The sequence below is a fragment of the Bicyclus anynana genome, chromosome 4, assembly GCF_947172395.1.
Source record: "Bicyclus anynana chromosome 4, ilBicAnyn1.1, whole genome shotgun sequence".
Lineage (NCBI taxonomy): Eukaryota > Metazoa > Arthropoda > Insecta > Lepidoptera > Nymphalidae > Bicyclus > Bicyclus anynana.
In genome coordinates this window covers 10636899-10653333 of record NC_069086.1, presented here as the reverse complement: position 1 = coordinate 10653333, position 16435 = coordinate 10636899, and the positions used below count along the sequence as shown (strand labels likewise).

Here is a 16435-nt window from a genome sequence, read left to right as displayed (position 1 = left end):
GGCGCTAACATGCGACTAACCAGATAATCTCATGAAGAGAAATAAACAAAATACAATGAATGGCGGTGTATCGGGAAATATCTCTTTGCGTTAAACGTAAGGTTAAGGAATTCCTTGACAATCGATTGACACTCTCCGTCTCCGCTCGTGTTGTTGTGTCTCCCTGCCTAGCCATATTTGGTACGATCCTACTAAAGCAGCTTCGGATACTATTAAACAAGATAATATTCTTGTTTATTTTCGTAAAGGAACTCAACCTACCTTCATTATCTGTGTTTACGGTCATGTCCTTTATCGCAATGTCGTCATATCTTATTAGGTCATTTAGATTAGCGAAATTCTCAGGTCTGCACTTAAGCGGATACCTATTTACCTAGTACATCATCATCATCATTATCAGCCGATGGACGTCTACTGCTGGACATAGGCCTCTTGCATGGACCTCTAAGCATAACGATCTCGAGCCGCCAGCATGCAGCGGTTTCCTGCAATCCGCTTGATGTCCTCGGTCCACCTAGTGGTGGGTCGACCAACACTGCTTTCCGGTGTGAGGTCGCCATTCCAGCAACTTGGGACTCTAACGTCCATCGGCTCTTCTAACTATGTGGCCTGCCCATTGCCACTTCAGCTTCGCGACTCGCTGAGCTAAGTTAGACAATTTACCTAGTAAAGAACATTAAAATCCTTATAATTATTACCTTTTCCAGAATCCCTAATGATAATATTCTCCAGCGAGTAACTTTGATTGCCAGTTCCCTGCAGATAGTGTTTACCTAGAGGCGATTCAATTTCCAACAGGCATTTGTTCCAGTCCACGGTTCCATTGAAAGTGCCATACTTCAGAGAATACGATTCTCGTTCCTGAGTGTTTATAGAAATTAGGCATTATGTTTAATTGTGCATTTGTGTTTATCTCGTCCAGTGGTTAGTACCTACGCGACAGTAGATCTTTAAGAGTCAGATCATAATTCATAAGTCCATAGAAATGTTTTCTATTTTTGTTATTCATTTTCAGTAATAACCAACAGTTTGGAAGTACACCATCGTGCCTTGATATATGTAATATTTGCCTATTACAAGTTGTATTATAATATGATCTTTATTTCTATGGGATACCAACAAATGTTACTAACAGTGAAATTACCATTGAAATGACTTTACAGAATGCAGGGGTTGATAGTGATTACTACAGGGTCGAACCTCAAATAACTACAGTCCGCCAACCCCATCGTTGGAGCAGCGCTGTGGATCAACGTTCCTAATCCTCTTTAGTTAAAGCAAAAGCCATTACAAATAGGCTGATGTATGATAAAATTTTTATCTAAGAAATAGGTCTAGATATAGGTAATAACATCATTAGCAATTTTCATACTTTATTAAGTTCAACTGATAAGGTAGGTAATGCTGCAATTTCCGCACGGCATTGATCAGATCGCTAAATAATTTGACTTAGTTTTTATTAAATTTAAAAATACACAAATTAAAAATAACAAAATATATCTATTTATCAATCCCAAATCCACCAGAAATACCGGGTTATGGCTTAATCGATTTTTATGAATAACAAATGAAATTATAATAATATATATGAATATTTCAAGCAATACTTACTAAATCGGTAATCGCCCTAATATGCAGGTTAAAACAATCGACAGAGCTCGGCTGGATGTAAACTGTGGTCCAGAGACCCGCTAACTTTAAAACTTCCAAATTTTCACCTTCTCTATGTGACTGACAGACTGCCTCAAGCGCGTATACGTTGAAATTAACTTCCGGCACAAGAAAATAACATATATAAAAAGCAAGAGATAAATGCATTATATTATTTATAAAACAGCTCTCAATATGATTCAAGCTATAGACTGAAATCGCAACGGTTCGGATCATAAACCAAGATTTTAAGTTATGAGACTGAAGTCTTATATTTCATTTAACAATTCATTTGTTTTCATAACAGTAATGTTTGAGATAATTTTAATGCAAAGATTTACCAACATCACCTTACAACGTAGTACTCAAATACCTACCTACCAACCTACGTAGCGTGCCTTGGAGGGATCATGTATTGAAATTAGTTACGGGGCCCAAATTAAGGGTAAAGATTTGTCACAAAATAAAATAAAAATGCTGGCATAAAATAAATATGACAGTAACTTAACGTATGTAGATGTTGAAAAATATTGAGGACACGAATAACCCGAAAATAAGATTTTTTTTTCTAAACATTTGTCATTTTTGAAGAGAAAACACTGCAGTTTATTTTTTGCAGCACTGTCTTTTCCGACTTATTAAAGGGGAACCGGAATAATGGTCATATTTAACGGATATGGATATATAAAGTGGTTTGAAATATGGAAGTTTTCTAATTAGGAAACAAAAGAACCAGTTGCTGATTTTTGTTTTATACGACGTTAAATTCGTATTTTTTTAACCAAGGGACTAGTAATGAGATCATCTGTTATTCAGACTTCACAGATGCAGAGAATTAAGAAAATCCTCTGGTATGCAGGTTTCCTCACGATAATTAACACTTTTACCGTTTGAGGAAAGTGATATTTAATTTCTTAAAATGCACACAACTGAAAAGTTGAAGGTGCATGCTCCGGATAGGATTCGAACCCACACTCTCCGGAATCGGAGGCAAAGGTCATATCCACTGGGCTATCACTGCTGTATATATATGGTCCAGGTCCATATATGGTCAAATTGACTAATCTCCTCCTTTTTTAAAGTCGGTTAATAAAAATGGATCCAATCCAAAACGGGGTTTCGTTAATAGATTACATCATAGGTCAAGGCATAATAGTGCCTAATAATGCTGTTGACCCTAGTCTACATGTCATTGCAAGTGGGCGAAGACACGAAGACACTTATTTTGTAAGATTAATGCTAAACGATCCATTAGACATCTGCATTAGATGTCTATATGTGAGCTGTAAATTATAATTGAGATTAAAAGCCATGGCACTGCGCACGATCCTTCTGTCAATAAAAAATAAAAATCCATTTTGTAGGTACGTATACGACTTTCAAAGCTGAATTATCTTTAAGGCGTTGTTTTAGTCTGGCAAGTTCGTTTATGACACTCCTATGATATACGGGCGACGGGGGGGGAAAGACTGCGCGGGTGTGAAATCGTGCGTGCGGAGAAGTGAGGTGCATCAGTCGTGGGTTTTCATTCATCGCTACACACCCCCCGGCCCGCGCGTACCATCAGGAGTGTTACGAACGAAGTTGCCAAGCTGCCATGCTGTTCTGTGAACCTCAAACCATTGTCAACTTTTGTTAATATAATAATATATCATTCTGTTTCAGTACCACATTCCATTACCTATAAAATGCAACGTGTTTTAACCGACTTCCAAAAAGGAGGAGGCTCTGTGTTTAAAGACTATTTTAATAACACTAATGTAATTTGATGTGACGGTTACGGTATCTAAATTAGGCCAACTAACTATATTATAATGTGTTTTAAAGTTATTCGTTATGTCATACTATCACGCAACTTAACAACCCTCTGCATTGAACCCCAAAGAACCGGTATTAGGGTTTAGTTTCATCTGATACAATTTTTTCGCTTTTATTTTGACTTTAAGACAAAATTAAGTTAACATACAATGTACTAAATTTTAAATTAACTTAAATAAAGAAACACAATTAGCCGCATCACGATTATACAATATACATGCTAAAAATTGGCCGAATTAAGTCTTAGTTATTTTAAACAGGATGCTCGGGAGTATAGTCAGGGATTTTTACAACTGATTACTAAGTATCAAGTTAATTTTTCGTGAGTAGCTTCATCTCGATGAGACGATCAACTTTTTTATTTACGAAAATTCTTGATTCTGGTAGCCCTTTTCCCTTGGCAATGCGTTGACGGTGCTCTTAGATCTACTTCTATAAACCGGCAGTGCGCGTCGGGGCACGCGCACTGTAGGGTTCCGTAGATTGAGTTAACACTTTAATCCCTTATGTATCACAAAAATACCGATAACGATATCCATTATGTTTATTCTAGTTTTAACAGACTCTGAACTCAGTCTGTTAAATCTAGAAAGCTAAAAAAAAAGAAAACTTTATCTTTTTAATTAACAAAGAAAATTATATGCAATTTTCGATTTCCAACTACATTTTACAAGTTGGCCGACTAATATTCTTTAAATAGCAATTGCTACTTAGCTGTTATAGTTTTCCTCGTAATTTCATTATATGTATATCCTACTCCTAGAATCTTTTCACGTATTCATAAACAACCGTTTAGCCGACAAAGGGTGGGACACTTGACTTTAACAAAAATTAGCTCTTAAAAGCTTACTATTTTACACACGGATCCCAAAATCAAAAAGATTTGGTAGAAGACCTCCTCATATTTTTAAAGACTTAACCAACGATACCCGACTCTATAAAATAACCGAGTAAAAAAATCATCCCCACTTGACACGTAGGTACGTTTTATTGTACGACTTTGTTCACATTTTTAATGCACATATGTACTCATGCTAATTTAAAGCTGTCTAGTAATAATAGTCTCTGCGCTAAACCGCGGACAGACAAATAGACATGGCGAGACTATAAGGGTTCCTTGTGGTCTGTGGACTACGGACTACGGAACCCTAAAAATACTAACTAACTTAAATCTTAACTTTAGTATCCTGAACTATCAAGCTGCCTAAGGATTGATAAATTATTGTATATGCAAGTTATAGCTTTAAAAGTTTTTATAATACAAATTAAGACGTAAGTAAGATCGTAACACAGTACATTATACAATCTTAATGAAACCAAACAGTAGTGTGAATCTGGCTTTTAATAATAATATCGATGACTATAAATAGTAACAATTACTTATAGGTAATTTTATACATACATGATAATAGGTAAATCCCCGGTACATGGATCACCTAATTAGATACTTGTACCAAACTAAATAATACTTTCACTTAAGCTTTAAGTAGGTAATTGTAGTTCGTACTCGTATGTTATGTTGGATTAGGCCTGTTTTAAGGAATGTACGCCGAATAAAATTACATATGATCAAAATACCTTACTCTTATCTTCATATCATAATAGTGTGTATCCATAACAATTAAATTTAACTTTCCAAGAAACTTTCACTTTTAAACTAACTAGAACATTCGACTACTAGGTATATATATTGGTAGAGAAAAATGTTACAAATATGTAAAATTCTCGTGTTTCAGTGTTAGTTGCCATTCTCCTCCGTAAACGGCTTTGCCGATTTTATAAAGTTTTATATGTATATTTAGGTCTGAGAATAGGTTTTATATTTTTTTAAAGCAAAACAACGCTCAGCTAGTAAGATCATAGAAATTAGGTAGGTACATCAATATCTGTTAATTATTATTGTGAATACAAAGTACTTAGATACATATTGTGCCTAATTTTATTTTGTGGAGAAGGACTTTGACTAGTGTAAGCACTATATGCGTACAAATTGTACATAATGTAAAATTCTTTCTCCAATACAGGGCCCATAACCATATGGCACATAGATTCTCTTTCTACAGACGCTAACGCTTCGAAAACTAAAAAAAAGTATGGCAATGACAGATCTTATAGATAACTTGATCACGTGACTTGTCGATAACAAAATGTCATCCCCATACATTATTTTATTTTCGAAGCGTTTTCGATTGTAGAAAGATAATAGACGTGCCACGTGGTTACATGTCCGGGTACGTAATTACTAATTAGTCCTTAGAGCAGTGTATTTTTGTATGTATGAAATGCACGTAATTATAATATTAAACATACCTATATTAAATGGATACGCACTAATAAATAAATAAAAATTGATCAATATGAATTTGTCAGAGCTGCACTAATTATGGCTAATTTTAATTCATTGCAACACGTATGATTCATAAAAACAAATTAATCATATTCACTCCATTGTAAAATCAGAATTTTGTCACAAATATTATTAGACAATAGTATAAATGGTTTTATCGAAAGGCGATAAGAATTAAAAGATACAGTACAACAGGAAAGTAAGTCATTGAAAATAAGGCGAATATTAATGAACCAATAAATAATAAAGTATACTATTCCAAAAAAAAAAACATTTTTTTAAGAAAATAAATAGGTAACTAAATATAAAAAAATAACATTAAGGCTTACATTTGTAAGAAGCATCATGGAAGGTGGTACTAAGTAGCGGGTTCCTCATTTGCCTTACAAATAACTCTAGATTAGCTGTTTATACTTCACGTGTATTTTGGTATACTGCTCCCTGTAAATAAGAAGTAAATTATATTTTTTTAACAAGCAAAGTTATCATTATAGACATAAGTTAAGAGGCGTCGGTAAATGTAATAATAGATGTATTTAATGTTATGCAGAATTTTATTTGAATGAAAGTATTTCGTGTAATTACAATTTAACATATTAATAACTTGACATTTTGTCATAATAAATACTCGTTGACTAGTATATCATTAAAACATGTGTGACAACGATCGATCATTGAATACAAGATACACATAAATATAGTTATTTAAAGGAGGAAAAACATATTGTATATAGCTACATTTACTAATTAATTCATTGTTGATGGTGCATTCATTGTGATGTTATATATAACAATTATTTCATTTGTGATAACTATTAGATAAATAATAAATCAAACAAAAAAGGACAACATTTTTAATGTTATTAATAATAATAATCTATCTATATATGTATATTATATCATCATTAGGCAAATAATGAAATGAATATAAAATAGATCATATTATTATATCTGTATATTATAATAAAGTTTTTAAAGAATGTGTTTCTTTAGAAACTTTATCGAGATAATGCCTTTTCTGTTCTATATGCTCCCAGACGAAGTTTTAGATTCATGCCGTTATAGCACATAAATACATAAAATCTTTGTAATTTTGTTACAATACATATATTATTAAAAAACTTCATTATGGAAGCACAATTCGTGTTTTTAACGAGTGAGAAAGCTTATGATCAAAAATTATTTAATCTATTTTAAAGAATAAAAATACATTATAATAATATATATGGTCAGCCAAGAAAAATGTCAGCGTGGTACTCACAGTGGTATTTATAAACGTTATGGGGGCGCCCCCAGGAGATCGTTCACCCGCTAAGTATCGATTTTTAACTCTATGCGTTTAAGAATTCACCACTCAGCGGGTGAATGGTCCCCTGGGGGTGCCCCTGCGACGTCTATGAATTCCACTGTCATATATCTACAACATTAGAACTATTCCAGTGTTCAAGCTTTACATGTCGGTAACAACTTACAAGTCGATGGTAGTCGAAATATAATTTTTGACACACTTAATATTAACACGCACTGTGTTGGTTATTAATTGGAAAGCTTAGTTTTATATATACCTACTAAGGAAATGAGGATGTATTGACGCAAAAATGAACTGACATAAGAAAAGTATCCTAAAAGTATATTCTACCCAATTAGTAGACCTTTTTGACACACGATCCATGTAAACAATGATATAAGCATTAGTATTAGCCCGTAAGTGTAACCAACATACTTAAGACAGACTACCAGCTGGCCTATTCACTATTTTGGTCTTTATTATCAACCTATTAAAATAAAAAACAAATCATTTGACAAAATGTCATCTACAAACTATATGATATCCACCAGTAAGCACCGGATGACATTTGTATTTTGTATCATAGTATGTAGATTTTGATTTCAATTGATTTGTTGATTATTTTAATAGGTTGATACTAAATACCAAAATAGGAAATCGGTCAGCAGATTCGGGATTCTTAATGCCAATCTCTAGTCAAATTAAGAGCAAGTCATCTCTCTTCTGTTGCAATTAGTCGTCAACAATTCACGTCAAATGAAAGCAAGTCCCAGTGCTGTGAAGCCCTGTCCCTATAGCAATTTCCGCGAATGCCTGCTTTTTAACCGACTTCCAAAAAGGAGGAGGTTCTACGTTCGGCTGTATGTATGTTTTTTAATGATTATGGTGCACTGCTGACATATTTGTAGCAACTTCTTGTAGTAAATTTATGTAACTATACTGCAGCCCTACTCTATGTGTACTGTTTACCAACAAACAAATTAGAAATGAAGGTAGAAAACATATCATTTCATATTTTATTTATTTTAAATGATGACTGTTTTTTTTATAAAATGTTAAGTATTCAAATTATATTAACTATATATATCTGTGTTCTAAGCTTATTTATCAAATTTATTTTCATTAATTAAAGAACAAGTTAATTTAATTATTATTAGGTGTGAAATGACTAGTAATAAAACTAATTGTTTGTTATTAAACAGTATACATTGAGTAGAGTTGTAGTATAGATATATAAAGATAACATTACTTATTATAAAGATTTAAGTAGGAATTTAGTTTTATTATAGACTAAATATAGATAACGATAAAGAACCATCACTAACACGAAAATATTTTTGAAATTATGTACGAAGTGAATTCGTCAGATTTGCACTCTAAATCAACTATTATATTACAATGGTATTTTAATTTAATTTTAAAAATTTAAAAAAAAAAACATAGAATGTAAGGTATTTTCCTAAAACGTAAAAAATTAAACTTATTTACCTAAATTAATTAACATAAACATAAGTAGATATTATACACAATAGTCAATAGGGTATTTGACGTTAGTTAACTAAATGAAATGAAAATTTATATTTAAAATACCTCAGCCAAGTTTTACAATGATGTAGTTACATAGATATATAGACATATATCGACGATATATGTAGGTACATGTATATAACTATGTATATGGGTATAGCAGTAAATACCTATCATACGATCAATATAATATAAAATACTCCTAGACGTAAACTAAGTAATATATTTTTAATAACCTTTTTTTATCACGTTACATGTTAGTCACAGTCTTAAAAATAATGTAAATTTAATATTATATATTTTATTGAATATTTTAAATAATTATTACCTACTTATGTCATGTTTTATGTTGAGGTACATATCAAATTTTTAATTTTTTGTATAGTCGTTGCAATTTTTCTCTGTTAGTTTTAAGTCAAGATCTTTAGGAACTGTCAAATACCCCATTAGAGTCGATAAAACAGTAATTTATGTATGGTCAATGTATTATACACAAAACTCAATTTACAGTAGATACCACTCACCTAGAGTTACTACTTAGTTACACTTAATACAAAAATAATAATACATATGTAATTTTAATTTATATAAGTCTATGTTACAGACATTTGTTATTGTAGACATTGTCATATAATCAACTAACTATAAGTTAAAAATAAATCTTTAACTACTTATAGTTTTCTGTAATTTGTCCTACAAAAATAACTAGCTGCACTTCCAGTAACATACGAAAAGGTTTAAGAGTACCTAAGAGCAAACGCTAAAACTCGCGCCGGTGCAGTGTTTGTCTTGTACTGAGAAATAATATGAACAGCGATAGATGGCGGTGTTACTTGGGTATTTACCTACAGGCGGCGGGCATAAAAAGAGCCCTCTAGCGGAGGTAATCAGACAATAGAGCCGTATTGTCTATGTTTTCATTGACAATCTAAATTTCGAATATCTCTATCTCTGACTTCATCATCGTGTTAGACAGAGAGGATGATATTGAATTCAAAAATAACAGACGAATTACATAAACGTCCATATTAGCTCGGCTAGTCCTACGAGTCAGAAATCAGAGCACAAAGACGAAAATCGATATACTAATACGGAATGCGTAATAATTAAAATGCAATTTCGCCTATAAACTATTAAAATTATGTAGCTTTACAGTGTATACCTAAGCCTAAGACAGGCAAAACTATACAAGAAATTAAGAGAAGAAGAACATGGTAACTACTTGATGACTTTCTGAAATTAAACTCAAACGACGAATGTAAATTGTGAAGAATCTTTAGACTGGATTGAGAAAACACATCAATATGTTAGCGTGTCACCCTGGCACAAGTTTCCAGACAATGAATTAAACATTAAAACGCAATTGCAAACCAATATCACCAATTCCATTTCAAAAACAACATGCATCATATAACCAAACAAGGCTTGAAGATAACTAAAAATATCAGTTTTAAATTCACTAAATTCAAACTTTAAAAGAAACTCGAATAAGTATATAACTGTGGATGACAACCATTTTTTTATTATAAATAAAAATCAATTGTTTTTTTGTTATTAATGTATTGTCAATTTGTCAATTACGGTAATTACTGTGATTCTATAATTATTAATGTGGTTTATAATTTCAAAATAATCAACATTTGAAACAAACGTGAGTGTTTTTATAATGACGAACTAGATTAAATGCCTCATTTAGTATGCCCATCCGGGTTCCATAATCATGAGCTTGTTCATACAAATTTTTAAGGATGATTGTGACTTGGATAGGAAATAATTGATTTAATTTGCTATTCTTAGTGAAAACCAACATGAATCCGTCGTCACCCAGATGAGACAATAAGTAAATCCTCTAAGTAGGTAGATACGCGTCACTCCGAAATCGGAGCATCCTCAGACCTCAAGAGATGTTGACTAGAGTCAATTTGTGAATTTTGCTTTGCAGCCTGGATTCGTCATATTTTTGCGGAGAAAAACAAAATAAATCAAATACATATTACCTATTCTTAACGAATTTACGCAACGCAAAGTAACGCCTACTTATATTCTAGTTAACAAAAAAATCAAGATTCACACTCGGTGCAGTCCAGCTGTGCAAGTTTTAGCGAACGCCCTAAAGCCTTGTCATGCGCATAAAGGGTCATAGATAAGGTCCCGTACTAAGGTCGCACCGTAATCCCAATGGACTATATTTAAAATCATGGAATAAGATTTAAAATCTCAATTTTCTTCAAAGTAAAGTAGACCTGATCACTACTTCATAAAGTCAGCTTTACTTTGAAGGAATTTAAGGTTTAAATCTTAAACCATGTTTATAAATAAAATGCAATGAGTTTTTGTAAACTGTAGCGTTTGACCAGCGACATTATGACTCCACTGGCAAACTTAATAATATCATCATGTGCGCGAACCTTTGTTTTGACAAAACATCCGAATTATATCTAAGGTTTAAAGTAAGTAAAACATGTAAGCAAATATGAAAGGCCGTAATTTTATCTTTAAAACAAAAAAGTACCTTAACATGTAACAAATAGTAGCAAGTAAGGTTATAGATATAAAAATTGGGACATCCCCAATTTATACAGTAATAAATTTTAATATTTATAAAACATTATAACACATTATTATCTAATCTGTAGTCCAGTCAAATTCAAGTTAAAGAGGCCTAATTATGCAATTTTTTTGCAAGTAATAATAGTAAGCTTTATTTTTTTTTTTATTCTTACTATAATTTTCTATATTAAAAGCCCTAATTTTAATAATAAATTCATTACAATTAAACTCACACATAAAAAACGGAATAAATTGACCCGTATTGAAAGACATTTGAAAAATGTATGAGATGAAATAACTAGGTAGTAGGTACTCATAGGAGTACTTCGAGAATTTAAAAACAAGCTCCTACCCACCCACTTATAAAACAAGATTTTTCCAAGAAAATATTATTTATGTGACCTTCAATATCTTAAGGCGCATATAACTACGTGTTGCTGTTAGACTTGACCAAGCTTTGTATTGATTTTTGTCAGATAATGTTTTTTAAGTTTTCATTTAATATCTTAAGGAATGAAATTTTAAAGTAGCAGCTCTCTTCATTACAAACCGTTGAGGAAATTGAGGCTACGAAGATTTATGCAAAAAATAAGTATTCTTAAAATTTAAATAATAAATCTTTATAGGTATATGACTGGACTACTGAGTAATCTACACATATAGGTATAAAGTGTTTTAAGTTTATAATATAGTTTGATAACTAATAATAGTCTAGCTTGTTAATTTTTCAATTCCTTACAAAAGTTACAGTTTAAAAATACAAGTTTAATTAAAATTTACTTGTTTTAAAAAACAATATTCTTTTTATAACCGAGATAAAGATACTTAATTAAAAATACATTACATTCATAATTTATTCTGTAACTGTAAATGATAAAGGCTGTTAGACATTCTGAAACCAAACTACATAAAGAGAAAAGAGTTATATTTACTTGTCTTAAATCTTTTTCTTAGATTAGTTAGTGCCTAAATTGTGAATTTTTGGCCCACACCACATTCTTGCAGTTAGCAAACGACAGCCACAGTTGGAACGAAGTAGGGTCTAGATAACAAGCAATTTTCTGTGCTCAGAAATATACTTATCCTATAAATAAGTGAGAAACAAAAATATATTTTGCTGTTCCAAAAATAACCTTGATTAGTAATGTTTAAAGGTGCAGATATATAGTAAATATTTTTACTATAATTAAATTACAAAGCCAGGAGCAGAAAAATTGTAATTTGACTACTCTACATTTACAGTAAACTGTACAGCTGCGAATGGTGATTAATTTCAATGTACCCTAAAATCAAGTACCTATAATGCCCAATGCTTCAAATTCTACAGAAGATATTTGTCTGAAAATGACAACCTATTTATTGAACCCTTGATGATTCATAGTCAATTATAACCAAGAGCTAAACAGTAACTGTTAATTTGTAAGGCACACTGTAAGGTTTAGTGAAAGAATTTAATCTAATAAAATTATGTAGGTACTTGTACAAATTGCTTTTAACATTATGCCATTTGCACACTTTTGAACAAACCAAGTAAACAAATTTACTAGATAAAGAAATAAATATTTAAACAAAAGCTTTCAATCTAATCAAATAGAATTAAAAAATCACTCTAATCTCTTTTATTATTTATGTAATAGATTGTAAAAAATATTTAAATCTTAGTACAATATTTTTAAAGGCTTTACAGAAGAGGCTTGTTATTAGAGAAAACTATGGAAGTGTAAGTTAAGTTAACTTTGACAGTCTCTGTAGTCACAGCATTAATTTAGTAAATAGGGACCTTTGTCCATTTAGGATAATTCTGATGTACAAATTTTTACTTCAGCTTTTCTGGGATCTTAGGCAAACACAGAGAGCAAGCCCTAGGGCTCACAAACTGTAGAGGCAAGCTATGGCTGGTGAAATGGACATTTAGCTAGTAGCACCTTTAAGCAAGCTGAAACTTACTCAATAATATTATCAATTTAGTTGGGTAAGGTTTCTTATTGAGTCATAAGTTGTGGCCTATGGTGCTACTTTAATGACAATATTATAGCATTTATGAGAGCTCTCTAAAAATTTTAGTTCGTTGAACTTGTAAAAAAAATGCTTTATGTATGACCACTTCAAGTCTGTGCTATCAGATGCTTGCACTTTATAGATGCAAAAATGAACTGTCTATCCTAAAGACTCATTGTGAACTTTTATAAAAAAAAAGTAATTATTCTATTTCATATAGTGCCTATCCCAGTTTAAAACCTTATGCACGCCAGTCCAGATCCCCAGACACAGACTGTTAAAAAATATTATAAGCAAGAAAACTGTGCATTTATATGTTTGCCAACTTACTCTGCACATAAGCAGTTATTTAAGAACTACATGGCCTAATTTTTATTTAATTAAAAATTAAAATTGGTGGTTATATTTTTGTATATAACTATGCTACATAATGTGTATTTTAATGACTTTAGACACTATGTAATGTGTTAATCTATATTTATTTAAAAATAAAAAGAAGCTACATTAAAATTTGGCCTGTTATATTTTGGCAAAGCCAGATTAGTAGATTAAAATACAGTAACAGTAACAGCAGGCTTTTAATAATTTTTAACCAACTTCAAAAAGGAGGAGGTTCTCAAGTTGATTAGTATGTTTTCCTAATCAAGATTATTACAGAAATCCATTATTAACCATTGCCATTTTGGTCATCTCTAAATGTTAGGTTGCTATTTATTGATAAATGACTTATGCTGCTGTACACAAGGAAAAGGCTTTAGAAACACATATTATGTATTTCATTTAGCTTTGCCTTTCTGTTCTGTTTGCATACATTCTGTTTCAGTGAAAATTTCAGGACTAAAAGTGCTATTTGATATTCCAGATATCTCTGTGCCAGATTTTTTTACATGTTCAGCCATTCTTAAGTTGGATGTAACACACCCAATTTCGTTTTATGTAATGAGACAGCAGTATTACAAAATTATTCAGTGCTTATAGATGGTATGGTGGAAAATATTAAAAGAAAGAGTGTTAATGATCAGTCAACATTTATAATAGATCAAAATGAATTGCATGAGATAAAATATGTAATGTAGATACAATCTCAATCTTTGTCAACTTAACTCTCAACTAGTTTGACTATAATATAATGTATAAAATTCTCCAGTACTTAAAATATAAATAAATCTTAATTATAATAATTATAACACATTCAATTGAACATTAGAATTAATAGTCAAAGGGACATAAATTTTTTACTTAGGCATTTTAATAATTATAAATTACATATCTAATGTTATTTGTTTATGTTAAATGTAGATGTACAGTTTTCAAATAAATGACTATTTAATGAGTGTAAAAAGAAAGAAATAATATTTAGGACTAAAATAAAAGTTTACAATGCATCTGTAAGGGGATACTAAAGAATCCAGCTCAGTACAAAATGTAAGCTGTCACTTGACAGTAAGGATCCTACTGTGATAGAGAAAAGATTAACTTACATAATAGCTACTTAAATATTAAATAAAAAGCTACAGTACATAATATATCAGTATCACCACCGCTCCCAAAAATTTTAATATTTAATGGACACGACAATTTAGGCGGCCAATTTCCAATCCATTGTAGTTGATATCTACAATAACATTCCAAATTTTGAGCTTTAACTACTGAATTATTAAAAAGTTTGCTATTTTCTTTAAAAGCAATGGAAACCTCAATTACAATACTGTACACAACTTGAGTATACAATTACTTAATCTACAGATTAGATAACACCTTAGCTGATCATACCTCAAAATTGTGATTCATTATCATTATAATTAATAAGTTTTTTTAAATTTGTGTATGCAAGATTTTCTGGTTGGCTTTTGAGACTAATAACGAGTATGTACATACATTGACCAATTATACTTCAAAACAACATAGGTAGCTAAATTAAACATCTCCTCTGTGTTAAAATGCAAAACACATTACTTTTAGGAAATATGATGTAAAGCAAAAATTGTTCATGGCTATGAGAAAAGTTATTGCGAAATTCCATAATTCACCCCACCTGTGTTGAGGCCCGTGTTCTCGGAAGCGCCGGCGGGCGCCGGGGCCGGCATAGCGATGGGCGGCGCCTGGTTGCCGGCCGGGCGTCCCTCGCCACCCGGCTGCATGGTCACCGGCTGCACGCCGTCCGAGTCGTCTCGCTCCAGCGTGTGGTAGTCTCCGGACTCCTCGGGCGGACGCGGCTTGCACTTCCCGCAGCAGCAGTTGCAGCAGCAGCACAGGCAGCAACAGAAGTAGCAGCCCGTCAGAACGCCGCACACGACGAACAGCACCTTGCACCAAGTGCTCGTCACGACGAAATAGGCGTTGACGTTCTCTTCGCCGAACTGTTCTGCTATGTACAACCCGAGGGAGCCATAGTTATCGTATATATTTCGTTTCGTGGCGTCACTCAAAATTGTGTGAGCACGATTTACCTCCTTAAATTTATCAGCGGCTTCTGGGTTATTCGGATTTTTGTCTGGATGGTATTTTAATGCTAATTTGCGATAACTTTTCTTGACGTCGTCGGCCGTTGCAGTTTTTGGAACTTGCAGTATTAGATAGAGGCTGTCGCCTGCGGTGGAAAGTTTTCTTTTATCCATTGTAATGAGTTGTATTAGATAGTTGCACAATAAATAAAGGCGTAACAACAATTACTTAAACATGAAAATAATGAAAATCACTAAAATTGTAAAACCAAAATTGTGTCTCCCTTTATCGAACACAGAATCACAGATGACAAATACATATACATAATTCTGAGATATAATGTATTGTCTATGATTCTGAGCACAGATATACAATACAAAATATTATGTTCAGTTGGTATAAGAAAATGGAATCGTCTTTGTTTATGCAGATACTTTATCTCCAACGTTTCATTCCAACGTTTATTTATATCTTTAGAACCGGACAAAAAAACTTTTCTTTGACGACTGACAATGGTTCAAATCATGATCAATGAACATAGTTCAAATTTAATGCAGGAATGCAGGATATCACCTCAAACCTTCGACCATTAATAACGGGACCTGCATCGCTAACCCTTCGTTCCTAACATCGTTACCCTTCTGGCAAATATCAAAAATCAATGATCTAACGCGTTTATAAAAACTGTTGCTATAGAATCGATGTTTCATTGTTTCAATCGTTTTCGTCGTGTAAAGAGCTCCCTAAAAATGCCGGTTTGTGTAATTGAATGGCATAAAAACGCCCAAAAACTTGTAGTTTAGTAAAAAATG

The 16435-nt window shown here is 32.1% G+C and overlaps 1 protein-coding gene across 2 annotated transcripts; it reads right to left on the bottom strand.

Annotated features, from left to right (window-relative positions):
- Nucleotides 1-254: 254 nt before the first annotated feature.
- LOC112043335 (dnaJ homolog subfamily C member 5) lies at nt 255-15940 on the bottom strand. 2 transcript variants are annotated; one of them, XR_008252448.1, is made up of 3 exons: nt 15214-15940; nt 6145-6256; nt 255-861 (listed from the first exon to the last, which is right to left on the bottom strand). XR_008252448.1 is itself a non-coding variant. In XM_024078690.2 (2 exons), exons 1-2 carry the CDS (start codon nt 15794-15796, stop codon nt 6231-6233), a joined length of 609 nt encoding a protein of 202 aa, XP_023934458.1. In that variant the 5' UTR covers nt 15797-15940; the 3' UTR covers nt 4793-6230. The 2 variants fall into 2 exon arrangements, 1 of the variants encoding a protein (XP_023934458.1); XM_024078690.2 differs by lacking the exon at nt 255-861 and having other exon boundaries at nt 4793-6256.
- Nucleotides 15941-16435: the final 495 nt, after the last annotated feature.